General features: G+C 49.7%; 1 protein-coding gene across 2 annotated transcripts in view; it reads left to right on the forward strand.

Annotated features, from left to right (window-relative positions):
- The window catches only part of LOC101159330 (protein unc-13 homolog B-like), an 89,360-nt gene that overhangs the window by 35,621 nt on the left and 40,035 nt on the right, over nt 1-13,704 (forward strand). The window contains exons 2-9 of one of the 2 annotated variants that reach the window (XM_023958107.1): nt 1,915-4,498; nt 4,749-4,786; nt 5,138-5,187; nt 5,267-5,342; nt 5,911-5,916; nt 10,389-10,463; nt 12,334-12,553; nt 12,627-12,854. In XM_023958107.1, coding sequence (XP_023813875.1) covers nt 2,029-4,498; nt 4,749-4,786; nt 5,138-5,187; nt 5,267-5,342; nt 5,911-5,916; nt 10,389-10,463; nt 12,334-12,553; nt 12,627-12,854 — 3,163 coding nt within the window. In that variant the 5' untranslated portion in view covers nt 1,915-2,028. The remainder of the gene's footprint in view (nt 1-1,914; nt 4,499-4,748; nt 4,787-5,137; nt 5,188-5,266; nt 5,343-5,910; nt 5,917-10,388; nt 10,464-12,333; nt 12,554-12,626; nt 12,855-13,704) is intronic. The other variant, XM_023958108.1, reaches the window with a different exon arrangement.

Genomic DNA, 13,704 nt, shown 5'->3' on the forward strand with positions numbered 1-13,704 from the left:
GTGAGTCTGATGGGGGGAGGAGCTAATGCTCGCTCCGTCTTAATTCATTTCGACGAGGTTAAAGAGCTCCAAATTGATTTTCAGTCTGGTCCATAAATGTCCCCGTGGAGCTTTGTGAGAGCAGAAAGTGGGGCGGAGCTTTTCCAAGACGACCTTCAAAGGTTTGCATTATTGATGCTTTATGCTCCATTCTTAGGTTCTGAATCCAGATTTGAATGTAAATAGAAATTCTCCTCATTTATTCTCAGCCCGTCTTCCATCCCATGTCTGAACGTCTGATTCTGCTCCTCACATTTCATTTTCCCGTCACAGTTCAGGTCTTTAAGCCCAACATCACTAATGAAATGAATTTACACAGTTCCAGTGTAGTTCAGTTCAAAACACACACCAACAGAAGGCCGTCTCCCCCTCCCCGGGTGGTTTCTCCTCCAAGCTGGGGTCCTGGAAGTTTGGGGGTCCTGCAGGATCTTAGCTGTTCCTGTTCTGGACTGGAGACCGCCATCATTTCCCCCCTCTAAGCGCCTCTTTCCTGCCGTTCTCCAGCTGTCATTCTCTTCTTCTGCCTCCCCCCCCCCCTCCCCCCGTAATGGTGCCGTTTATGTTCTGTCAGGCGTTCTATGTCCCGAACACAATAGCATCCTAATTACAGAGTGAAGAAGCTGCTTCTCAGAGAGACTCAAAACTCCTCAGAAAACGTCTCCTTGTCCCTGGGGGGGTGGGGGTGGATATCAGCTGTTTGACTGTAAAGAAAAAATTCTCCTGTATTTGTTTGAAAGGATGAAGATAAGGTCGACTTTCTTTTGGATTGTTGTGTTGTGGCCCCAGGGCTCTGTGACTCCACCCCTGAGGTGACGTTACCATGGCGACCACAAAACTTGGTGTTCGTGCAGTTGTTAAAAGTGTAGCTTTTGGAGTGTAGGACTGCAGATCTCATCTGGTCCGTTCCCAGAGGCGGAAGGTACGAACCCTTGGCAGGCGATGGCGGGCGTTGTTGGACGTCTGCTGGATGTGGGGTCTTGTGCAAATCTGGTGGGACTGCAGATCTAGTTAAAAAGGAAAGCAGAAGGTCTGAACTGGTCTGAACTGGCCCAGAGATTACAGTCAGAATACAGTCAGATTACAATCAGATTACAGTCAGAATACAGTCAGATTACAGTCAGAATACAGTCAGATTACATTCAGAATACAGTCAGATTACAATCATATTACAGTCAGAATACAGTCAGATTATAGTCAGATTACAGTCAGAATACAGTCAGATTACAGTCAGATTATAGTCAGATTACAGTCAGAATACAGTCAGATTACAGTCAGATTACAGTCAGATCTGTAGGTTTGAGGAAGTTGTTCTTCCAGGTTTATGAAAGGAGAACTCAATCTTTTGTTCAACTCCAATAAATGTATTGAAACCCAGCATCAGATGTTTGAATATTAGCTGGATCTACTCAGTTTATCTCCATTTCGACATTTGAGAAGACCCTCCTCCCTTCACATCTGTGTTCACGGTCTGTCTGCTCTGAAAGGGGGGGTCACCTGCAGCAGAACCTGAATCCCATATTTGAAGTTCAGATCAGTTTTGGAGCTGTTCTCCGGAGCTCCCATCCTGCATCTTTGCCTGTTGTCGCTGGCCGGGTGCCCCCCCTGAACCAGGTGTGAATGTGGAACCGGCACAGACAGGCGAACAACAGATGGGCTGGGGGCTCCGGGGTGATCAGGACTTTCTGTCGTGGACACGGAAATGTGGGGGGACAGTAAGAAGGCGTTTCTAACAGACATGAAGCATGTGATGAAGGGTCTCCACCCAAGAGCTGAATCCCTGGAATGTCTTTGAACCCTCTTCAGATCTAGTTTCCTGAAATGTTTTTGTTTCTAAACTTTTTTTGTGTCATCTCTTCCCCCCACCCCCACCCACAGCTGATGCCAAGTGTCGGACTGAACACTCAGGAGAATATTTTCAGTTTTGTTGACTCGTGATGCCAGAGGCCTTTCCCAGCGCCAACATGGGAAAGTAGCCGCTCCGGTGAGAAGATGTTCTCCAGGAATCGCTTCAATGGTCAACATGGAGCCGGCGTCGCCCCCAGGGGAGGGGCAAAGCCGAAAGTTCATCTTCCCAAAAAGAGGGCACCGAACCCCAAAGTGGCTTTGGTCATTCGAGGCAAAATTCATCGTCTGCTTCAAGGTTCTGCGGAGCATCACGTCCCAGATTCCCACCTTCATCATGCAGCTACTGAAGAGGAAGCTGAGGGGGGGGCGCACGGCTGTGGGAAAGAGCACAGAAGCACGTTTCTAAATCTGGGGGCCGAAGCTCCAAAGGTCTCCACCAGGAGGAGTCCTTCATGTGTGGGAGAGGTGGAGCCGAGCAGGGAGGGGTGCATGAAGGTACCCTGCACCTTACGGAGAAGCGGCAGAAGCCCGGCTCGGGTCAGACACATCTCCTTTGAGAGTGGACTTCGAGACGCCCCGGAGCAGATGCCGCCCTGCAGCCCGCCCAGCCCCGACCCCAATGGGAACCACGTCCCAGCCCGGAGGGATTGTTCTTCCCCTCGTGTTCGTTCGAAGCGACCGTACTCTGCTGGCGACTGCTTAGACTGCAGCTTGAACAGGACCCCCCCACAAACCCTCTTTGACGAGGACGAAGGCCGAGAAGCAGTTTCAAGTGCAATTATAGAGCATATTCTAAAAGAGCTGAAAGGGATCAACAAGATCCAGGAGGAGATCTCCGACCTCAGGGATTACTTGACGTCGGTGCGAGGATCCGTGGAGGAGGTTTCGTCCTGCGTGGATGCTGTCCTGTTGGAGATCGAGGGCATTCGCTCCAGCAGCAAAGCTAACTCGCTTACTCATGTTGACTCTTGGTCAGAGATGGGATGCCAAGATGCTTCTTCTCCCCGTAGAAGACCCGTCAGTGCCCACGCCGCTTTAGGGAGGGCGGTGCCAAACATAGACCTCAACAGTTTCCCTGCAGTGGGTCATCAGCGCCACAGCATTCACGGAGAATTCCGAGGACACGCCGAGGAGCAGGGTGTTCCTCCTGCTCACCAATCAGTGGATCTGCAGGAACTGGAGGACCAGGATGATACATCTGAGCAAAGTTCAGACATCCCAGATACTTATTGGACAGGAAAGCTTAGCTCAAGCTACCTGGAACGACGTGACGGGGAAGACTGTCCGAGCCCAAGCTCTGTGTCCTCTGGTCACAGCTCCAAATCCGAGTCAGACTTGGAAAGGCCGTCATCTTGTCATGAAAGAAAGCCTCACAGAGCCGGAGATGGAGGAGAACGTTGGTCCAACATTCCTCCACCAAGCAGCAGCCGCATGGATTCGGCGTGGCACGGGGACGCTCGGTCCCTCTGGGGAAGAAGTGGAAACGGTCCGGACGGTAGGAGTGACCTTTTCAGCTGGGAGCCCCCCAGAGCTGCAGCACCGGGAAGCTCTGAGCATCTCTCCAACTGTCCCGCCAGCACTTCCAGAAAGAAGGAGAGGTGCTCACCAGGGAGACGGAGCCAGTCCAGACTTCAGGATCCCACAGACCTCCAAAACCCTACAGCTGGATATGAATGTGGGGCAGATTTGTCCCACCCCCAGAGTTCAGGCTACCATTCGGCTGCAGGCCACAGTGGAGATGCTGACGGTTCAGACCAGGAGCAAACAAGTGACCTGAGCTTTCCAACGAGCTGTGACACGTATTTAGCTACCGAGGAGTCGTCTGCAGCGACATGGACCGAGACCTCCTTCAGCACCACTGCTGACGGACCATTGTTCCTGAAGGCTGAAATCCAGAACCAGAACTGTGGGGACCAGCTCCCTTTTTGTAGTGCTGAAGGAAGCCCTGCTGGCGGCTTTACTGTCAAACGCTTTGGGCGGGCTGTACTCGGTTTTAGCTCCGCCCTGCGAGGTGCCTTACGCAAACTTGAAGTACCTTCAACTGTAAATCCTGAAGAGGAAACAGGCTTTGAAATTCCTTCTGAGGAACCTCTAGAACCCCTCGTCCGTGGGGAACAGAAGGAGAACCCCTCTGATGAAGCGCATGGACAGGTGGATGGTGGCGACCCTTCAGAAGAACTCACAGAAAACGGCATCCATCTCATGTTAGGAGGTGTCCCGTGTGTGGAAGACACCAAGAACTGCCTTACATTGGAGGCTACAGAAGATCCTCGGTGTTCAAACAGGATCCCAGCCGAAGAACCTGCTGACTCCACTGGAAAAAAAGTTCCGGTGGAAGAACCTGGTGAAGTTCAGGACCAGCTTTCCCAATGTACAACTGCAGAATCCCTGCCAGCTTCTCTGCTTGCTCACGAATCTTCAGAGCTGGAAGAAGCTGCACCAACCGAGCTGCCATCCACCACCAGCACCCGGCTGGAGGGTGGAGAAGCAGAAGCATCAGGCCCGGTGGAGGAGCACAGACTAAGGGGTCTGAGGAGCTTCCAGCAGGTTCTGGAACAGAAGAAGGAAACCAAGCGGAGAATGTCCATCTTCTCCCAGAATGACTTTGAGCGAGGTAGTTCTGACACGAGTAGATGTTTGATCTTTAACCTTTAGCTCCTCCTGATCTCCTCACCAAGAACCCGCAGGAGCCACTTAGTGAATTAGAAAAGATGAACTTATGTGCTGACTTTGAGGAGCAGGTCAGAGGAAGTATGAGGAGAGCTTTTCATGAGGACTTCTCCACATTCTTGAAGCTTTTATGGCTGCTGTCAGTCTGATCTTCTGCGACCTTCACCTGTCTCCTCCTCTCTGCTGTTTTACAGATGGCTGTGAAGACGGAGGCCCGGTTACAAGTAACATCGTAAAAGAAGCTTCTCTCTGTTTCCCATCGTAACCTTTGTTTGTTCCTGCTGGTTTTCTGTGACAGCACCTGGTGTTCCACGAAACCCCGCCCATCACTGCATCTGCTGCTTCTCACCAGCTCAGAGCAAACGCAAAATCCAGGCTGAGAAGCTCTCAGATCCACGTTTAGCTGCTTTTAGCGCACGAGTACACGGAGGCGGGAAGACTGTCTCCTTGGCATGAAAACTGAAACTCAACCAACCGTTCATCTCTGTCTTATCTTCATTTGATCCTTTCCTCATAAATGTTCACCTTCACTGCTGTGAAACCGTCACCTTCCGGCTCCCTGACATCCGTCTCTGTGTTCCAGAGTCCACATCTACAGGGGGACCCCAACAAGCAGCCGTGGGCCAAGCCAGGGTCAGTGGGAGGGGCCTGCACGCGCTGACATGGAGCTGCCCAGGCAAACGTTGATCTGTGATTTCTGTGTCGTCCTCAGAGGAAACGCGCCGTTCGGCATCGACAGCATGCCCGACCTCCGGAGGCGGAGACCCATCTCGCTGGTCGGTGAACTGGTGAGTGCAGCAGCAAAGACTCTCCCCACTTGGTTTCCAGCTGATCTGTGGTGACTTTAACGAGCTGTTGTGTAATCGGACCACCTTGTCTGATTGATTTCCATGGTAAACACCCAAATTCTAAGCTTAACCCTAAGCTGACTGCTCGGGTTCAGGTTAAGGTCATGACCCAGAGCAGAAACGAGCATTCCAGAGATTTAAGAACACACCTCTCTGTAAACAAACAAATAAACAAACATCCAACCAGGTAAACACGATGCATCCCCTGCAGATATGTCACCATAGCAACAGGACTCCCCACAGGACATCATGGTTGGAGAGGTTCCTGTCACTTGCTCATTGATCAGATCAACCCTGTTGCTTTGTGGACGAGGAAGGCACCATTGCAAAGTTCTTGCCTATAGATGGCGCTGTCTCAGGTGGCCAGATTATCAGTGGTATGCTTTTAGCAACAAGCTCAAATGTCCAGTAATGTGATGTAAACAGTGAAAAAAAGTTCCGCTTGTCTCTAACATTCTGCTTCCCTCTACTTCCTGTTCTAATGTGGCGGCCCTTCCATCTCCTTCAGGCAATGGTGAGTAAGAACCTACAGGGGGGGGGGCATTCCAGAAGGCGTTTAAACTCCCCTGACTTTAAGCCTTAACTCTGGCTGAAATCCTCCTGAACTTGCTTACTCTGGGTATGTCGGTTCCAACAGACCGGATATGAGTTAGCGTAATTACGCTCCACTTGGTAACCCTGGGTTAATGCACGTGCACAGCAGGTACATAAAGACATTCTCAATGGATCACAGATTTCTGGAGTCACCATGGAAACGCGTGGAGAAAAAAAGAGAGCGCTATACTTCAGTGAGACGGAGTCTGAGATTTAAATGACGGCGTATGAAGATTATACGACCATCAAAAAAGTGACACGGCTGCATCATCAGCAAAAGAAAGAGTTTCTGCTTGGAGAAAAGGAACGGACAAAATAAACGCACGAGTTTCTATTTCATTTCTATTTTCATTGTGAGGCATATATATATATATATATATATATATATATATATATATATATATATATATATATATATATATAACTTATCCAACTTAAATTCATTCAATTGGTAACAAGTAATTGAGTTAAATTTATTCAACCTAATTTCTTACGTCTATCCAACTCAATATTCTTTTTAATCTAGCCACAGGGGTTGCAAGCCAGTAACTTCTGTGCCGGTCCCAAGCCCGGATAAATAGAGAGGGTTGCGTCAGGAAGGGCATCCGGCGTAAAAAATTGCCAAAATAACCATGCGAATCATCCACAACACTTTAGACATACCGGATCGGTCGAGGCCCGGGTTAACAACGACCGCCACCGATGCTGTTAACCCACAGGGTGTCGGTGGAAATTTGACTACTGTTGGTCGAAGAAAGAGGGGAGGCAGAAGGGTCCGTGGCCAGAGAGAGAAGGGAAAAGGCAGGAACATAGGTTTGAGAATAGGGACTCTTAACGTTGGCACAATGACAGGGAAAGGCAGAGAGCTGGCAGACATGATGGAGAGAAGGAAGGTAGATGTACTGTGTGTGCAGGAGACAAGGTGGAAGGGCAGCAAGGAACGTAGTATTGGAGGAGGATACAAACTGTTCTATCATGGTGTTGATAGGAAGAGAAACGGGGTAGGAGTGATTCTGAAGGGGGAGTTTGTAAACAGTGTTCTAGAGGTGAAAAGAGTCTCAGACAGGATGATGAGCCTAAAGTTAGAAATTGAAGGGGTGATGGTGAATGTAGTCAGTGGGTATGCGCCACAGGTTGGCTGTGAGTTAGAAGTGAAGGAGAGATTCTGGAGTGAGTTGGATGAGGTCATAGAGAGTTTTCCCAGAGGAGAGAGAGTTGTTATTGGAGCAGACTTTAATGGGCATGTTGGTGAGGGCAACAGAGGTGATGAGGAGGTGATGGGCAGGTTTGGTGTGAAGGAAAGGAATCTGGAGGGACAGATGGTGGTGGACTTTGCGAAGAGGATGGAAATGGCTGTAGTCAACACTTACTTCCAGAAGAGAGAGGAACATAGAGTGACATACAGAAGTGGAGGTAGGAGTACTCAGGTGGACTACATCCTATGTAGACGAGGTCATTTGAGAGAGGTTAATGACTGCAAAGTGGTGGTAGGAGAGAGTGTAGCCAGACAGCACCGCATGGTGGTGTGTAAGATGACTCTGGAGGTCAGGAAGAAGAAGAGAGGGAAAACAGAAAAGAAGACCAAGTGGTGGAAGCTACAGAATGAAGAAACTTGTGAGGAATTTAGGCAGAAGTTGAGGCAGGTCCTGGGTGGTCAGGATGAGCTTCCAGATGACTGGGAAACTACAGCAGAGATTATCAGGGAAACAGGTAGGAAGATGCTAAGGGGTGTCATCGGGAAAGAGGAAAGACGGTAAAGAGACTTGGTGGTGGAATGAGGAAGTACAGGAATGCGTCCAGAGGAAGAGGTTGGCTAAAAGGAAGTGGGATGTAGAAAGGACTGAGGAAGGTAGACAGGAGTACAAGGAAGCGCAGCGTAGAGTGAAGAGAGAGGTGGCAAAGGCCAAACAGAAAGCTTACGATGAGCTATATGACAGGTTAGACACAAAGGAAGGAGAGAAGGACTTGTACAGGCTAGCCAGACAGAGAGACAGAGATGGGAAGGACGTGCAACAGATAAGGGTGATTAAGGACAGAGATGGAAAGGTGCTAACAACCCAAGAGAGTGTACAGAAAAGATGGAAGGAGTATTTTGAGGAGCTGATGAACGAGGAAAATGACAGGGAAAGAAGGGAGGAAGATGTGGTTGTTGTGGAGCAGGAAGTAGCAGAGATTGGAAAGGATGAGGTTAGGAAGGCTCTGAAAAGGATGAAGAGCGGAAAGGCCGTTGGTCCTGATGACGTACCTGTGGAGGTATGGAAGTGCTTAGGAGAGACAGCAGTGGAATTTCTAACAAGGTTGTTCAATAGGATTTTAGAGAGTGAGAAGATGCCTGAGGAATGGAGGAGAAGCGTTCTGGTTCCGATCTTTAAGAACAAGGGGGACACGCAGAACTGCAGCAACTATAGAGGAATAAAGTTGATGAGCCACACAATGAAGCTGTGGGAAAGAGTAGTGGAAGCCAGGCTTAGGAAGAAGGTGGAGATCTGTGAGCAGCAGTATGGTTTCATGCCCCGTAAGAGCACCACTGATGCCATTTTTGCTTTGAGAATGTTGATGGAAAAGTACAGAGAAGGTCAGAAGGAGCTGCATTGTGTGTTCGTAGATTTAGAGAAGGCGTATGACAGGGTGCCGAGGGAGGAGCTGTGGTACTGTATGAGGTCGTCTGGAGTGGCAGAGAAGTATGTCAGAGTAGTTCAGGACATGTATGAGAGAAGTATGACGGTGGTGAGATGTGCTGTAGGTCAGACAGAGGAGTTCAAGGTGGAGGTGGGACTACACCAAGGATCAGCTTTGAGTCCTTTTTTGTTTGCTATGCTGATGGACAGGCTGACAGACGAGGTAAGACAGGAATCTCCCTGGACAATGATGTTTGCGGATGACATTGTAATTTGCAGTGAGAGTAGAGAGCAGGTTGAGGAACAGCTAGAGAGGTGGAGGTTTGCTCTGGAAAGAAGAGGTATGAAGGTCAGTCGTAGTAAGACAGAATACATGTGTCTGAACGAGAGGGATCAAGGTAGAAGCGTTAGGTTACAGGGGACTGAGGTGAAGAAGGTGCAGGAGTTTAAGTACTTGGGGTCAACAGTTCAGTGTGATGGGGATTGTGGAAAAGAGGTGAAGAGGCGAGTGCAGGCAGGTTGGAGCGGGTGGAGGAAAGTGTCAGGAGTGTTGTGTGACAGAAGAGTGCCAGCAAGACTCAAAGGAAAGGTGTACAAGACAGTGGTGAGACCAGCTCTGCTCTATGGGTTAGAGACGGTAGCAGTGAGACAGAGACAAGAGGCTGAGATGGAGGTAGCGGAGATGAAGATGTTGAGGTTCTCCTTAGGAGTGACCAGGTTAGACAGGATAAAGAACGAGTACATCAGAGGGACGGCTCATGTTGCCTGTGTCAGCGACAAAGTCAGAGAAGCCAGACTGAGATGGTTTGGACATGTTCAGAGGAGGGATAGTGGATATATTGGTAGAAGGATGTTGGAGATGGAGCTGCCTGGCAGGAGGGCAAGAGGACGGCCAAAGAGGAGATACATGGATGTCTTAACAGAGGACATGAAGTTGGCTAATGTTAGGGTAGAAGATGTCCATGATAGAGTGAGGTGGAAAAGGATGATTCGCTGTGGCGACCCCTGATGGGAAAAGCCGAAAGAGAAAGAAGATCCAACTCAATATTCTTTTTACAACTCAAATTTACGCCCACAGTCAGTGGACACGCCCACAGTCGATAGACACGCCTACAGTCTGTGGACACGCCCACCGTCAGTGGGCACGCCCACAGACTGTAGACACGCCCACAGTCGATAGACACGCCTACAGTCCGTGGACACGCCCACGTACTGAGGAAGACGTATTTTTGAGTTTGCTAATCCAAACCTCTTCAGTCAGTCATGAATGTGGAACGAGGACTCTGTCGCTGCCCCGAATCCTGAACTCTGATCTGATAACCTCTGAAGTCCCCCAGAGGATTCTGGGAGGAAAAGAACCTTGAAGTGGGTTGTTTACTCTGCCCACACCAACAGAGTTCTGACAGCTTTGATTGACCTGCTGGGTCCCTCCAACTGTCAATCTAAGAAAAATCTCCTAAAAATGCTAATTTAACTCTGGACGAATTCAAAACAACGTCTTAAAATAATTTCACTCCACATAAGTTTTTCATGGATAATTTAAAAAAAGAAATGAATATTAAAAAGTGTCACAAATGCGAAATATGTCTGCTAAATATGTTTACATTTTTGATGTAAAGTTGGATTTGTTTATGTCATGGAGAATCGTTTCCCTGTGAAACCGGCCTCTGCTGGTCTTTGGTGGAACTACAAGCTTTGGGCTTGCTGTAGGAAAAGGGGGCGGGGCTTTAGTTTCACGTACCTGAGGAACTGAGCAGGACTTTGTCTGTTTCAGTCCATGATCCAGTCCAGGAAAGCCGGCCTGGCTCAGACTCTGGCTACACGGGCTTCCCTGAAGGACGAGGAGCTGGTGAGTAACGCAAGTTTTCACGCCTCCCAATCTGACTAACCGACTGGAGACAGAGAGCTCTCAGCAGATGTTCATCCGCATTAGGACTAGCACCTTTACAGCGTTACTGCACTACTTCTGCTGCAGAGGAAGACATTATTGATCAACGGTAGTACATGCACTGCACATGCTCACTGATGCTTTTATTTCACCAACATTGCAATATTTCAGGCAGAGAGACCTTCAGAAGATCTGGTTTCAGTTTTGAGGTTCCTGTCAGAGACCTGGGACCTGACCCAGAATTCACCTGAACTCACTTTCTCCGGTCTCTTCTGCTGTTGGACAGTTTTGCATCTGATGTTTTTTTTTAATCCTTTTTAGCGTTAAGTTCTGCATTCTTCAGAGTAAATATTTTCTTTCTAAACGGTACAAACTTTAGCATCTGAGTGCCTCATTTCTGAAGACGATTGGAGAATTGAAGCATTTTTTATTCAGCGTAAAGAGAATTTTCCAGAACATTTTGAAATCATAAACTTCATTTAGCAAATTTTGTTCTCTACTTTTATCCGTCTTTTCTTTGTTTTGCTCTTTCAAAAACTTTACTACACTACATTTGGGATTTAACAGCCTTTTTTACAAAGTTTGTTGTTGTTCAGCTTCACCAGATATTCCAACAATTTAAATGTTTCTGTGACCTTTGGCCTTTCAGGCTTTTGCTGCTGCTCCACCTCTTTTCAACTCCACTCCTTGTCGTGTCTCCTTTCACCTCCTTCCACCTCCTTTCACCTCCTTCCACCTCCTTTCACCTCCTTTCACCTCCTTTCACCTCCTTCCACATCCTTCCACCTCCTTCCACCTCCTTTCACCTCCTTCCACGTCCTTCCACCTCCTTCCACCTCCTTCCACATCCTTCCACCTCCTTTCACCTCCTTCCACCTCCTTCCACCTCCTTTCACCTCCTTCCACCTCCTTCCACCTCCTTCCACCTCCTTTCACCTCCTTCCACCTCCTTCCACCTCCTTCCACCTCCTTTCACCTCCTTCCACCTCCTTCCACCTCCTTCCACCTCCTTCCACCTCCTTCCACCTCCTTCCACCTCCTTTCACCTCCTTCCACCTCCTTCCACCTCCTTCCACCTCCTTTCACCTCCTTCCACCTCCTTCCACCTCCTTCCACCTCCTTTCACCTCCTTCCACCTCCTTCCACCTCCTTCCACCTCCTTCCACATCCTTCCACCTCCTTTCACCTCCTTCCACCTCCTTCCACCTCCTTTCACCTCCTTCCACCTCCTTCCACCTCCTTCCACCTCCTTTCACCTCCTTCCACCTCCTTCCACCTCCTTCCACCTCCTTCCACCTCCTTCCACCTCCTTCCACCTCCTTTCACCTCCTTCCACCTCCTTCCACCTCCTTCCACCTCCTTCCACCTCCTTCCACCTCCTTCCACCTCCTTTCACCTCCTTCCACCTCCTTCCACCTCCTTCCACCTCCTTTCACCTCCTTTCACCTCCTTCCACCTCCTTCCACCTCCTTCCACCTCCTTCCACCTCCTTTCACCTCCTTCCACCTCCTTCCACCTCCTTCCACCTCCTTCCACCTCCTTTCACCTCCTTCCACCTCCTTCCACCTCCTTCCACCTCCTTCCACATCCTTCCACCTCCTTTCACCTCCTTTCACCTCCTTCCACCTCCTTCCACCTCCTTCCACCTCCTTCCACCTCCTTCCACCTCCTTTCACCTCCTTCCACCTCCTTCCACCTCCTTCCACCTCCTTCCACCTCCTTTCACCTCCTTCCACCTCCTTCCACCTCCTTCCACCTCCTTCCACCTCCTTTCACCTCCTTTCACCTCTTTTCATCTTATAAAGGGTCTATATTTTTAATCTTCTGACAGAAAATTCACGTCTACAAGAAGACCTTGGAGGCGCTCATCTACCCCATCTCCTGCACCACGCCACATCATTTTGAGGTGTGGACGGCCACCAAGCCCACCTACTGCTACGAGTGCGAGGGTCTGCTGTGGGGCATCGCCAGGCAGGGCATGCGCTGTGCAGAGTGTGGCGTCAAAGTGCACGAAAAGTGTCAGGAGCTGCTGAACGCCGACTGCCTGCAGAGTGAGTCACTTTCCTCAAAGCAGGACTTGTCTTTGCACGTCTGCCGGCCCGCTAACGAATGCCGGACCTTCAGGAGCCGCTGAGAAGAGCTCCAAGACGGGGGCGGAGGACCGGACGCAGCACATCATCACGGCCATGAAAGACAGGATGAAGATCCGTGAGAGAAACAGGCCGGAGATCTTTGAGGAGATCCGGAAGGTGTTCAACGTGTCAAAGACGATCCACGCTCAGCACATGAAGAACATCAAACAGAGCGTCCTGGACGGAACCTCCAACTGGTCTGCAAAGATCAGCATCACAGGTATGTTTGCAGAAACGGCTTCAGGAGTTCAGCATTCAGAGTCTGGAATGTTGGAAAAGTAGCAGCTTTTCTGTCCAACAGATGCAAATGAAACCTTCAAACATCTGTTTTAAAAGGTCTGAGACCGTAACCAGTTCTATGACGTGCAGCTCTAGACGGAACATAGAACCAGTCGGAGCTAAAGGCCTGGGGTCTCTGGGCTGGAGTGGCCTATCACCTGAACTTAAGTCACAGAGGTAGCTGTAGAGCTCCTCAGCGGATAAACTCCTCCCAGAGGACCTCAGGTCTTTGATCGCTGTCTGGGCTCTGCAGCATGGCGTGGCGGGTGGGGACAGTACCACTCCACTGGCACACTGGGGGTGGTGGTTCTAGCTGTGGAACAGTGGACCAGCTCTACACCCTATAGGGAACTGGGGGGGGGGTCATGAAAGTTCCCTCATCCAGTCCACAAGGATGCAAATTCCCAGCTCAAGTTCTGTTTCCAGTCGTCCCAGCTGCAGTTGTGTCAGCGGCTGCAGACGGGTTTGAACATGTGATGGTTCTGTCTCACTGTGGGTGAGACGCTCTGCCCTGACTGTGAAGAACCTGCTGCTTTTTTCCACCGGGGGTGGGGTGGGGCGGGGGCTGTCACCTAAAGCAGAAACTTCAATGAAGCTGCAGAAGCTGCTCTGTTTGGAGACATCACCTGTTTCTGTGCAGGTGACAAGAAATGAACACACACACACACACACACACACACACACACACCCATTCACACACACCCAGATTCACACACACACACACACACACACACGCAGACACACACACACACACACACACATTCACACACACCCAGTTTCACACACACACA

This window comes from Oryzias latipes, chromosome 9 (genome assembly GCF_002234675.1).
Source record: "Oryzias latipes chromosome 9, ASM223467v1".
Lineage (NCBI taxonomy): Eukaryota > Metazoa > Chordata > Actinopteri > Beloniformes > Adrianichthyidae > Oryzias > Oryzias latipes.